General features: G+C 28.5%; 1 protein-coding gene across 2 annotated transcripts in view; it reads left to right on the plus strand.

Moving 5' to 3' along the window:
• The first annotated feature begins 1,101 nt into the window (after positions 1-1,101).
• Positions 1,102-13,147, plus strand: part of LOC117168566 (double-stranded RNA-binding protein Staufen homolog 2) — a 34,605-nt gene continuing 22,559 nt past the window's right edge. For both annotated transcript variants that reach the window (XM_033354316.1, XM_033354317.1), the window contains exons 1-2: positions 1,102-1,290; positions 8,513-8,718. In XM_033354316.1, coding sequence (XP_033210207.1) covers positions 8,514-8,718 — 205 coding nt within the window. In that variant the 5' untranslated portion in view covers positions 1,102-1,290; position 8,513. The remainder of the gene's footprint in view (positions 1,291-8,512; positions 8,719-13,147) is intronic.

A 13,147-nucleotide genomic window follows, 5' to 3' on the forward strand; every position in this document is an offset into this window, starting at 1 on the left:
ATTGATGTTCAGGTGCACTACTGCGCATGCTTAAATTAAAGCTCTGTCATTGGTGCAGAATAGAGATTGAACAGAATACCGAATTTTTCTCTTCTGTCATAAATGGAAAGCTATTATTCACGCATGCGTAGTAGTGCTGCAGAGATTTCTCGTAGAGGTGAAAGCTTGCCAAAAGCCAATTTTGGCATTTGCGGAGGCAGCACTGTCGCTAACGAAGGGTGGGGCAAGTTAAATAAAAAAAGGCGGTTTAATTACTTCTAGTATTTTATCAATCATGCTTATTCAGTTTAAAGAAATGAAAAACTATTTCTCAATTATCTGCAAGCTATTTTAAGTAAGATATATAATTTTCTTAATACTTTTTTTCGAGATGCGTGAAGAAAATTAACGATTAATGCTAAAAGCAGAAATGCGCATGCCCGGAAATTTTGATATTTTGATATGTATTTGAATGTATCGAAATTAATTATTGAAAATAAATCTAATGATCATTGCAAATTTAAAAAGGACAAGCATCAATTACAGAAAAAAGTGTGTACTTGTATCTGTTTTTACTTCAAATGTAACCTAATTCTTTAACTATCAATGGGGAAAAAATACGAGGGGAAAAATATCATATTTATCGAAGAACGTTAAAATAATCACCAGCAAAATATTTAGGAGACCGAGAATGAACCGAAATATAAAAAAAATTTCAATAGCTATTCTGAATCGCACAACGAAAACTACTGACAAGTCCCAAAATTATTTTCGTTGTATTTTTGCTTTTCTGCTTACTTTTTTTACCCTAGAGATAATTCAAATTAAAATTCCCGCGCGACCCTTGTGCCCTCCATCTCTATTCGATAGCAATCGATTCTAAACTATTCGAGAGTTCCATTAAAATACAAAACGCAAAATATTTTTTGTTGAGGCCTAAAAACAAGGTAGGCAGATAAACAAGCAAATTTATATATTTTTTCTTATCTTATAAGAACTTCAATAATGTATTTTCAAATTAGAATTCTTTTTAAAAAACTGTTTGTATCTGTTTCTTGAATTCACTATCGATAGCAGTTCGATAGATAGCCAGTTAGGCAGGTACACACACGGTAGGCAGTCTTCCCTTTGAACAGTGGAGTCTACAGCAAAATGGCCGCATTTTAGTCTACAGACTCGTTTTCTTTACTGTTTGCCAATTGCCTTTCGAAAGGGCCTGACAGTGGTTGTAGAAGAGGGTTATCGTCTGTTTCGCCGAAAATTTCATCGACGAGACAGCTGAAACTTTTTTGTGAAATAGTGCAGACTACGGTAAGAATATTCTCTGAAATGATCGGTGGTTCACAGCCGGGCCAAGCCCACTGCATATCGACTGATTTATTTATAGAATATAATATATTGCAAATGATTTGGATAGTTTCACGGCCAGGGGAAACTTGACATCGAGTTTTAACGGTTTTACCGGCGTTCGCTTTGATATCGTTCTTCACTATTTGCTTGCATATCATGGCTGAAATTCTAGACTCGTTCCATAGTTAATTTACCGGGTGGACACGTTATTTTCCAATTAGTTTTTATTCGATTATATTAGTTAATACAGTTCCAACACGTGTTAAAGTACTTGCACTTAACATCTGAAATAATTAGATTTACTCAGTTAGTAGTCTTTTGTTTCTAACTTACCTCTTTACACAAAAGAAAGAAAAACTTGAATACTTACTTTTTACAATTAAAACATCGTGATTGAGCTCCGCGGTTTCGAATGTAGTTTACTGAGATCGAAACCAATTACCGGTGTGAAATACGTTTGGGTTCTGGATGAATGTGAGCTATCCGTACCTCAAATTTCGGAATCCCAACTTGTGAGTGACATAAGGCTGTGGCTACGTGTACCCAAATTTTGGTAAAAATAGCTGTATTTTTCCGGAACACGTAGACACTGCCTATGTAATATATGCACAAAATTATAGTTTTCACTCCCAACTTTTTAATATTTTTGAATTATCTATAATATATTGTGCAAAACACTGAAAAAATATCTGTGTCTTCCTGTCATCTTCATTAATTGTATTTTAATTACCGCATGAAAAATATTATTTCACTTCAATTTCATAATTTTTGCTCTGGAAATTATTATGTGGTATGAATTTAATTACTAGAAAATATCCGGAAATTTCAACCTTAAGCTCGGATTTTTCTTTCCATTTCAGCAAAACTAGGTTAGCTGTATGTATAATTTGGTAGTGATTTTTTCAAGAACATCAAGGGACACAAAATGAAAAGTGGAAACAAACTGTTATCCGTTTTTTAATTATTTCAATTCAAGAAAATCTGTACATCACAAAGCCCGTATGAATTTTAAATTAACTTCGGAATTTGACATAGGCGAACTTTTTATGTTAAAATGATTGATTACAATATATTGTTGTGACATGAAGCTTTTAAAAATGATTTTCAATATGGAATTAGGTTAGTTGTAACAAATAATGTCCATCGGGTTTCACTCCCAACGTCGTCTTCAGGTGGACATACACGACTTGAGGTATTTTAAAGTTAGAAATCGTTTAATTTTGCGCATCGCTTGTGGGTACAGAATTTTCCGTAATTCTAACTCCTTTTGCAGCTCTTTTAGGGATAACTTTATGGAAAATTCCATAACCATAGACAGTGTCTCAGTTTTCATGGTTTATTTTCCAGAATGTTGATATAATATCCCGAGGGTCCTGTAAATCTGCGGATCCTATAAATTTACTATGATCGTGCTAAATGGAAAAAGTCACGATACTAAGTGTTTCTATACAAAATAATTTAAAGTATTCCAATGATTAAAAAAAAATTCGAGAGTGCTAAATAGCTTTAAAGAGTGATGAAGAAAAATAATAAATAAAAATCAGTTTCAGTTTGAATTAATTTCGGTATTCTTGCAATTTAGAATACCGTTTACTTAAAAAGAGATATAAAATATAATATTTTGAGAATAGCAGAGTTGCCGCAGGTCCTAGAAGAACCTGGAAATCATGTAAAAGTCAAGGATTTTGGAAAATAAATGTATTAAAAGTCAGTGAATTTCGGTAAAAAGCTCTTTAAGTAACTATCAAGAATAATCAGGGCTGCCACAACATTATTTTTAGTTATTTTTTTCCCCCCAAATCACATTTTAATCAATTATCATTTAATAAATTAACCCATAGCTGAACCAATATTGATATTCAGTTCTACATCTATTATTGAATTTTCTTGAAATATTTTAGGGTATCTTAACAGATTCTGAACAAATTTTAATAGATTTTAATAATTTGGAAGGATTTCAAACGATTTTGATGATTGTAGAGTATTTTTAGCAATCTCAATGAATTTTCTAGAGCTTTAAGAAGTTTCAAGAGATTTCAAACCGTTTGAAATATTTTTGGGTTTTCGAAAAGATTCCAAGTAGTTTTTCAATATGCGTGGATAATTTGAAAGGTTCAAGAATTTTAAAGATTTCAGAAGTTTTTTAAAAATAGAAGTATTTTAAAAGTTACCAAAGGAATTTTTAATAAATTTCAATAATTTGCTGGGATTTCAGAGGATTGTAAATAATTTAGCGTATTTTTAAAAATTCCAAGGGATTTGAAAGATTTTAGGTTATTTTTGCAGATTCTAAGTCATTTTGAAAATATTTAAGAAACTCAGAATTTTCCAAATGTTTTGAATGATTTTAAAAGATTAAAAAAATGTTCATGAGGTTTTAAATAATTTTATTGGACATATAAGGTTTCAGGATATTTTAAAAGATTCCAAGTGATTCTACAAGATTTCCTAGGATTTCAATGATTTTAAGGGATTTTAAAAGTTCCTAAGGTATTTTAATTAAATTTTCAGAATTGCAGGAAGTATCATGAAATTTTATAGAATTACACGGGACTTTTTTATATTTTAATGAATTTAGAAGAATTTATTCTCAACAAGTGAGGGATTTTGTAGGGTTTTAAAGAGTTTTTTAGAAAGAATTCTTTAGAAATCCGTGGCATTTTTTAATTCACTTGATTCTATTAAATTCTACTCAATTCAATAAATTTTAAAAAGTTGTTTAAAAACTTGGTTTCTTTTTAATTGACCTTGTATTTTTTATGAACTTTATCGAACTCTTCTGATTTCACTTAAATTCCTCTAAATTCACTCTATTTTTACTGAAATCAATGGAATTATTTTGGATTTTTTCGCAATGAGAATAATAAACTCAAGGTTTAAGTAATTTTATTCCATTTAAAAAACATTCTCTATTAAAAATTTTACCCGATTAGAATATTGTTTGTTAGGTATCCAGTAATATGGAACAATTAATCAGTTGGAAAGTGAGCGAATTTTGAAACTGAAGTTTTTCGACCTCTGATCAAGATTCAAGGCTATGAAATAAGCGAAGAGCAAGAATTCCGAAGTTAATTTTAAACGAACCATACGGCATTATTGATGTGGGGTTTTTTTTTAAGTTTTGAGAAATCATGACCCTAGAACCGAGTAGCATGCTATTTCTGATATTTCCAACTTTACAGGAGAGGTTTTTCAAAATTGGGTAATTCGTACAAGACCTTGTTTACTGATAATGAAGTTGGTTTTCTCTTAAATCTTTGTGCTGGAAAAATAGCCAAAGATGTTCACAACGTTGCCATACATTACCATAATCTTCCATCATTTTGACGTTGGAAGCCGTTTTGAATTGTACGCTGATTGTCATATCTTTTTATTTGTATGATTATAATCTGGCAACGTGGCACGAGATAGCACCTTGTGGTTCTACATATATGTCCTGTGCATATTTTATGTTATAAATGTAACCTCTCTAGATATTTTATTTGAGAATAAGATTAAATTATTCATATCGATTCTTTTAAACAACCTTTCGGTGTTATTAATTAATTATTGATCAAAAACGTAGGAAGCCTATGGTGATGAAATATTGCAGTAATGAATTAATAAAACTCCAAAAATGTTAATTTAAAAATTTTGTAATTACATGTTCTATTTTGAAAGAGTTTCCGTTAAAGATTAAAAAAATTTAATCAGTAGCTTTAAAATGCAATACTAAAACATATCTGAAAAAGGTTTACAACAATTTCCTAGAATTTTGAAAGAATTGTAACCTTTGACAAATAATTGAGTAAGCAACATTGGATTTTTATAATACAGTAATATATTTAACGTGTATTTTGATTTGGTTAAATTACTAATATTGTGATTTTTTGTTGTTCTTTTGAAATTGAAAACTTATTCATTTGCAGTAAAATAATCAAATCATTTTCGTAGTTTGTTTATCAATTTGAAATACGTGTGATGCATCAGGTTTCAACAATTTACACTTACGCTCAAATTCCTTGACAGTTACTAATTAGGATATGTAGAGACATAATACACTGAAGAGTTCGTAATACAACATATTTCCGAAATCAATTCATTCAGTCAAATTTTTTAAACTGATTAAAAATTTATTTAATTTAAAAAATGTATTCAAAGTAGATAATGAAATCCGAAGGGAATTTAAATTCCCATTTTAATCTATACCTCTAGCTAACTTAATTCGTTCCATTCCAGAATAAATAGTGGAAAAATAGTTCATAACTCAATAGAGAGAACTAGGAAAAACTTTTTATTTAAATTTTAATAATAAATAATATTATAAAATTTAAATTAGTAGGTATGTCGATAATTTTTCTTTGAGGCTAGTAATATTCATATTTCACTTATAGTTTTAAAAGGCATAGCAAGTTTGATTAAAACAAGGAAAGTGATACACGGCTGATTAAATTATTAGGATTTATTTTTAAATATTTTAGAGTTAACTTATTGCATAACGAGATTGTAATTTTAGTAGATTAGACGTTAAAATTAAATTAGCTACTAACTTTATAAGGTAAACAAGTCTCGACTATATTGATCCTTTTTATTTAGCATAATAAAAAAAAATTATTGGTAAAAGAAACTTTTTTATAACTTTTGTAATTTTGTAAATAAAATACACATTTGTTGAAATCATTATTCAATTTCATGGTCTTTAGAAACAAATTCAATTATTAATTATTTTTTTAGTATTAATTTATTTAAGTATAGCCTGCAAGCATTTGTCGAAAACTCCCTAAATCTGACATATTAAATAGAACGTTCACAAATGAAAAAAGTAATTATTTAATCTTACATGTTCACAGATGGAACTGTAGTTTCCAAAATTTATGTGATACGAAAAATAAAAAATATCCTTACCTAAAATCCTAAGAATAAATTTTGTATTGTTGAATATCAACTATTTGTAAAAAAAATTATTTTTATAAATCTCAGAAATCGGTAAAAAAATCTAAAATGTGTTCCAAGTCTCTTACCTAAAATCTAGTAGATGAATATTGTATATTTTGATGACAAATGATTGCTAAAAAAGTGTCATCCCTCTAGCTTCCAGACAAAGCAGTCGTTTTCAACCCCTAAGGCTCAAAAATCTAGTGAATTCTTTAAATCTATTTCACGTTCCTTACATAAAATTTGAAACATCTGTTTTGTAGATTGTAATGGTAGATAATTAATGAAAATGTTCTACGCTCTAGTTATCGTTTTCAACTCCTTAGCGTCAAAACTCGAAAAAATTTCTAAAATCTGTTCCAAGTTTCTTACATAAAATTTAGAAGCAGGATTTTGTAGATTTTAGTGGTAAATAATTGCATAAAAACGTTAACCCCCTAGCTGATAACGAAAGCATTAGTTTTAAACCCCTTGAAAATCTGCCGCTGCGTGGACTCGGTTAAAAATTACCCGAAACGCGAATTTTTATATATAGTTTAAACTTTATTATGTTCAATGTATATTATATTAATTTCTGTATCTCGGTTCGGGACTGATCATTATTCAGACATTGGAAAATAATGTAAAAATCCTACTTTTGGTGAATACTTATTTTTATAATTTAAAAAAGTACACATTTTATTAAAAAAATTTCAAAAGCAAATTTTTGGATCTAATTTAGACGAACAATTTTGTTCCTGAACATTTTATTGTATCTTTGTGCAGTTTTTCCAAAAAATGTATTAACCATTTTTAATGTTATTTTTTACGAATAAAACAAAAAACTTGCGCCCTATCAACAAATGTTTAACAATGCATTTGTAGATCTTTTTTCGGTCAACAATTTTTGCCTACAAATTTTTTTTGTATCTTGCATAACATGATCGAAAAATGGAATTTCTTATTTTTCTAACATTTTTCACTGTTCAAATAAAAAATACAGGTCTTATCAAAAACATCATTTAAAAAAATTTGTTTGTATTTTTGAAGTGAAAATTTTTAGATTTCAACTTTTTATTCATATCAAATCTAGTTTTGCTGGAAAATGGAAGTTTTTATATAAAAAAAGCATTTTCGATGGATAAAACCAGAAGCATTGGTCAAAAATGGCTCTTTGGCGAACTTCCTTCTTTTCAGGCCATAAAATAATGTGTCAAAAGGCCGCGAAATTAAATTTTCGCATAAAACGAATACCCTCTTCTTGGGATGAGAATGTAAAAATTCTCAAATATGTTCAAAGTTTCTTTCCTAAAATTTGAAAAATGAATTTTGTAGATGTTGACAGTAAATAATTGCAAAAAAATGTTTCATCCCAACAGCTGCCAAGAAAAATAAGCGTTTTCAACTTCAAACTTCTTTCCCCGGAATCTATTGGTATTCAACTTCTTTTTAACAATTATTTTCCATCAAAATCTACTAAATTTATTCCTCAGATTTTAGGTAAGAAACTTGGCACAAATTTTAGAGTTTTTTTTAGATTTTTAAGATTTAGGAATTGAAAATAACTGTTTTACCGATAGCTGAGTGGGTGGAACTTCTTTTTATGCAATTACTTATCATTAAAATCTACAAAATTCATTTTTCTATCGATTTTTGAGACTTGAAAACGATTGCTTTTCTCGACAGACAGGGGGATGCAATTTTTTTTATAAATACTTGGCATTCCGTGATACAAAATTCAGGCTTTAGGTAAGGAAATTTTTTATTTTTCGTTTCCCATAGACGTTGGAAACTCGCATTGAAAAAAAAAAATAATATACTAAATATTAGTGTGTACAAGTATTATTTATGTTAAATGAAACCTGAATGACATATACCACATGCGGGATTTTTATTTTGTAACAAGAAGCATGCTAGGCCACTTTTGCCAGGCAAAATTCGCAAAGTCATTTGCTTATATAATTACCTTGTACATATTTCATGACGTATTCAACTTCTCTTACAAATTTCAGGCATCGCAAAGTACTTTCTATAGGTATATTTCTCCATTGCATTTTGCCAATTTGTTCAATTTTCGCAATTTTAAACATCCATTTTTTTATTATAAATAATTAAGAATTATAATCTTAATTATGTTAGATCGACGCAAATTACTCTTACGATTTCATGGCCCTTTATAAAGAAAAATGGTACCTTAAAAAATCAGGAAACCTGGGAATTTCATGACATTTTTTTCTGAATTTTAGTAGGCACCCTGTTTGATGAATATTTCTGTTTTTTAAATTTAAAGAATGGGAGGTCCGATGCGTCCGATGCACCAGGCTACTATGGCCCCTCCGCAGCAACCTCAGCATCCCCATTCACATCGGAATAATCCACATGCAGGACATCAAATACTGTCGATGCCCAACCATCAACCCCAACCCCATATGGCTCATCATATGCAACATCCTGGGTTGTCGCATGGTAACCAGCGTCACGTAATGGGCCAAAATGGTATGTTTAAAGCATTTTCTCAATTAATTTTATTTATAAGTTTATTTCTGACAGTTTTAGATTCAAATTTTAGTCACATTTTTATACTTCATCTTGCATGCGAGACAGAAATTAAGTTAGTTGAAAATTATTTCTGCTGGTTTTTTTTACCAGCCGAGTAATTTTTATAATGCGCTTTAAATTGTTCAATTCTTCTGTTTTCACTGTAAATTAACCATTTTTTTCTCTCAGTTTATATGAAATTTTCTAACATTTCAAAATCTTTTTGCTATTCCTTACTTATTTAATCATTCAGTCATTTATTCAACCTCGAGCCGTTGTACGTATTACTCTTTCCAGCATCCAATATTGTGTTTGACTTTAACATTATAATACTAGCTTACTGCTTGAGCCATGGAACAGAAATCTATTTTAATTTACATTTTTTGGTTTTAATTACGTATTATTCATAGTGCATTTATTTAAATAAAAAAATGTGTTGAAATAATATAATTTAAAAAATCTGTTTTTGCATAAAGTAAATATTTTAATGATTCATAAAGTGTTTTGGAACTTGGCAAGAATTTTCTGACAAGGGGAGACTGGCAATTGTCAATTTTAGTTTCGGTTTATAATTTTTGCAATGAAAGCTCAGTACCTGAGTATTAATTTGCCAAAGCAGTAATATGCCATTTTCGAGAAAACCGTCTTGAAATATCTGCCACAAGTCATACAGAAACATAAACATAACATTTTTCTGTTGGAAAACCATACTTAAGATCGGCTGCCTTCACTTTGTTTTTAATTAATTTTTTATTTATTAACATTTTTATGACTATAATTTCATTTCAATAATATTTTTAAATGATGAAATAAATGATCTCGTCTTGAGAGGGTCGCAGTGCGCGAGTACCCAGTCAAGTATATTGCGCAATATTATGTATTCAAATTGAAAACGGTTCAGGCGGCCCTGACTGTTTACGTTTCGAGGGTACCGATTTAGTAGCAAGGCCACTGTGAGGCAACCCCCCGAAACTGTTATTATATGGGACTTGGAGTGTACTTTCTTTCACGGAAAAACTGAATTTTTTTAACCTCATCATTCTTTTCGCAAGCAAATCTATTTTCTAGAAGTGTTATTAATTTTTTCCATAATTTTTACCAATTATATTTTGAATCAGAAGTATGAACGAGGTTTCTAAACTTCGCATATTATCAGGTAATTGATGAGTGTTTACAAGAACCAGAGTTTTTAAAGTATCTTATGGGAAGCCCACCAGATATTAATAACATTGATATAAAATAAATTTGTGTGGAAAACATGATAAAGTTTAAAAAATCAGTCTTCCCGTGAAAAAGGGCATTAACAAATTATTATTCGTATATTTTCGTAAGATTATCGAAGGAAATTAAATTGATACATTTTTGCATAGCACTTTTAAAATTAATGTTGCTTCTTACGATCAAAACAAAAACTACGCATCAAATCAGAAATTTATTAATACAAAAATTGTAGATCTTTCTCGGGTGCACAATTTTGGTCTATTCATCTTTTTTCGCATCTTACATAGTTTGAACGCAAAATGGAATTTTTGATTTGTTATTATTTTTTGTCCCATAAAAATTGTAATTTTCGATTTTACAAGAATATTCGAAAAATCGTTATGATAATTCTGTAGGGCTTTTAAAAGCATCGTTTTTCTTTTCTTGGCGTTTTTAATATCTTGCGTAGGTTGCCTTAAAATATCCATTTTCGTTTCTTATTTTCTATTTTGAAAATGCTATAACTCTGATAATTTTATTTTTATCGAATAAAGTCGTTATGATAAATTCTTCGAATTTCCGAGTACTACGAAAAGCCGTACATAGAACTTTTAAATCTTGAAGCCAAAGCTACTGACAGATTTAAAGTATGTTTTGCCAAATTATAAATGGCTCGTGATGGATAATTCAAAATGGACAAAAATTATGAACCAAAACTAAAATTGACCAAAATCTGACTAGAATTGATCCCCTTGTAAGTTTTTACTTTCATATCTTTCTACCCTTTTAAATGCTCAAAAATAGGATGAATGAATTTGGAAAACTAAACTGTACCTACTTAATATTTTTAGAAAGCATTCTACTTCCTGCTTTGTGACTAACGTTGGTGTTGTTTCTAAAATCTAATACTTTATATCCTCGTAACTATTAGAATCCTTTCACTTTTCCTCTTCTATTGCTTCGCACTGTTAAATAATAAAATTTCAAGTAGAGTCATTGTTCTCTAAAATCTTTATGTAATAACAAAAATTAATTTTTCTATGAAACCGTTGGTTTGAATGCGCAAATCACACTTGCAGATACAAGTAAATTTTGTAAATTCATGATAACTGGTTTTCATACATTATACCAAATATAAAGCATTTTTATTTTTTGCGAACATATTATTTGGATGAGTATAATTATCAAGGAAAAATAAAAATGGAACAAATTATTGACATACTCAAGTTTTGATTTCTAAAATGAAAATTTGTTTTTGGATGTGAGGCTTCATTTATGTTTCTTAATCAATAATACTTTTTCATCAAATAATAATACTAACGATAACTATTATCGATATAATTTATCAGAAAATTTAATATACTCCCAACTAGTGGAAAAAACTAATTTAGACAAGAGCACCAAGCATCAATTTTTGCATTTCTGTTAATATATATCTTTGACAGAAGTATTTTTTATAAAATGAAGGGTAAACTCAATTTTGTTAAAAATAAGCGAATCAAAACATTCAAAACAATCAGAGTGTCTGATAATTGAACGGAAACTCCCTTTAGAAAAAATTCCTGGTATGTTTACAATGTAATGATATAGTTCACCAATTATCATTTTCTATGCTTAATTTGTGTATTGTTACCCATTTAGGGTACCCATCCCCTCAGGAGAAATCCGGGACTTCAAGCTTGAATTCATTAACTTTCGAAGTTTCTAATTAGAAAACATATAATTTGCAAAGTTTAAATAAAAAATCTATCCAATCACTTTGAATGTCACTTGACACATTTAAATTTAAAATTATGGCTTTGAATGCATAATTCTAAAGCAATTTAATCTTTGAAGCCTTCAAACTAAAGATTTGGTGATCCAAAATCTTAAATAAAATAAATATTCAGAATTACAGGACAATTTTGGTATTAAATATTTAGAAATTTTATATTGAAAGCCTTTAAAGTAAATCATAGATAGTCAATATAGAAGAAATGTTAAAAATTAAACGATTTTAAATTTAAAATATTAAAAATTTTGTTGTTTAAAATCAAGTTGAATAAAAATTGAACGATCTCAAATTGATACCTCAGTAATTAAAAAATTTCCTTAACTTTGAATAGTACAAATCTTGGAGTTCTAAATTTTCAGGCTGAAAGCTAAATGTTCAATTTTTGCCTTTCATCAGTTTTAATTTTGCAGTTCTAATGTTAAATTATGTTTTTTTTTTTGTAATAAAAATGAAAACTTATAGAATTTCAAATGCTTTGACTTTGAACGATACATTTTATTTTTCAATTTCAAATTGAAAAATTAAATTTTGAACGCTTTTATTTACAAATAATACAATATTAATTTCCTTGAATTTTAAATTATCCAATTTCCAAAATTTGAATCAAAATATATTAAACAGGGTGCCCGATAAACCGGGAATTTTATGAGCCCGGAAAATGACAGTAAATTTATTTTTTGGCCGGAAATTTCACAAGTGTTCAGAAAAAATCTGTTCAAGTTTGATTTTAGCAGTTTTTAAAATAATTAGTTAATATTGTCGTCTTTTTCTATTATGATATAATTCAGTTTACCATTTTACATTTTCAAGCCTATATTTTTCATTTAAAGAATTTTAAAATGCTCTTTCGAAGACTTACACAATCAAAAATTAGAAGCGTTTTAAATCTTCAATTTTGGAATAAAAGAAATTTTATTTTACCAACTGTGAATGTAAATTATAATTATTTTTCAAAATTGAACTGTACATTAAGGACTAACAGGTGAATATTTGATTTTACATGACGACTTGGAATCTGTTTAAAATTTAAGAATTTTCAGATTGCAACGATAAAAATTAAACTGGTTCAAAATAATATATTCATAATTAGAAGATTTTATTAAATTTGAAATATTGTTTTCGAGTAAAGTTTGATAATTTAAATTTTGTGATTAAGAAAAAAAAATTGCTTAATATTTAAAAATATTTGTCTGTTCATTTAAAGTCAATAATTATAAATCAAATATTCTAAACTAGACAAAAAAATTTTTTGAACGTTACAATTTTAATTGTTCTATTTAGGAAAATTTAAGTTACAAGTGAAATTGTTGAATTTTGATGTAGAATAAACATTGAATACCCATAATTCCTAGAAAAAAGAGTAAGTTGAAGAGATATTTAGAGGGTCTGAAATGATTCAAAATCAATTAAAAA

This window comes from Belonocnema kinseyi, chromosome 2 (genome assembly GCF_010883055.1).
Source record: "Belonocnema kinseyi isolate 2016_QV_RU_SX_M_011 chromosome 2, B_treatae_v1, whole genome shotgun sequence".
Taxonomy (NCBI): Eukaryota; Metazoa; Arthropoda; class Insecta; order Hymenoptera; family Cynipidae; genus Belonocnema; species Belonocnema kinseyi.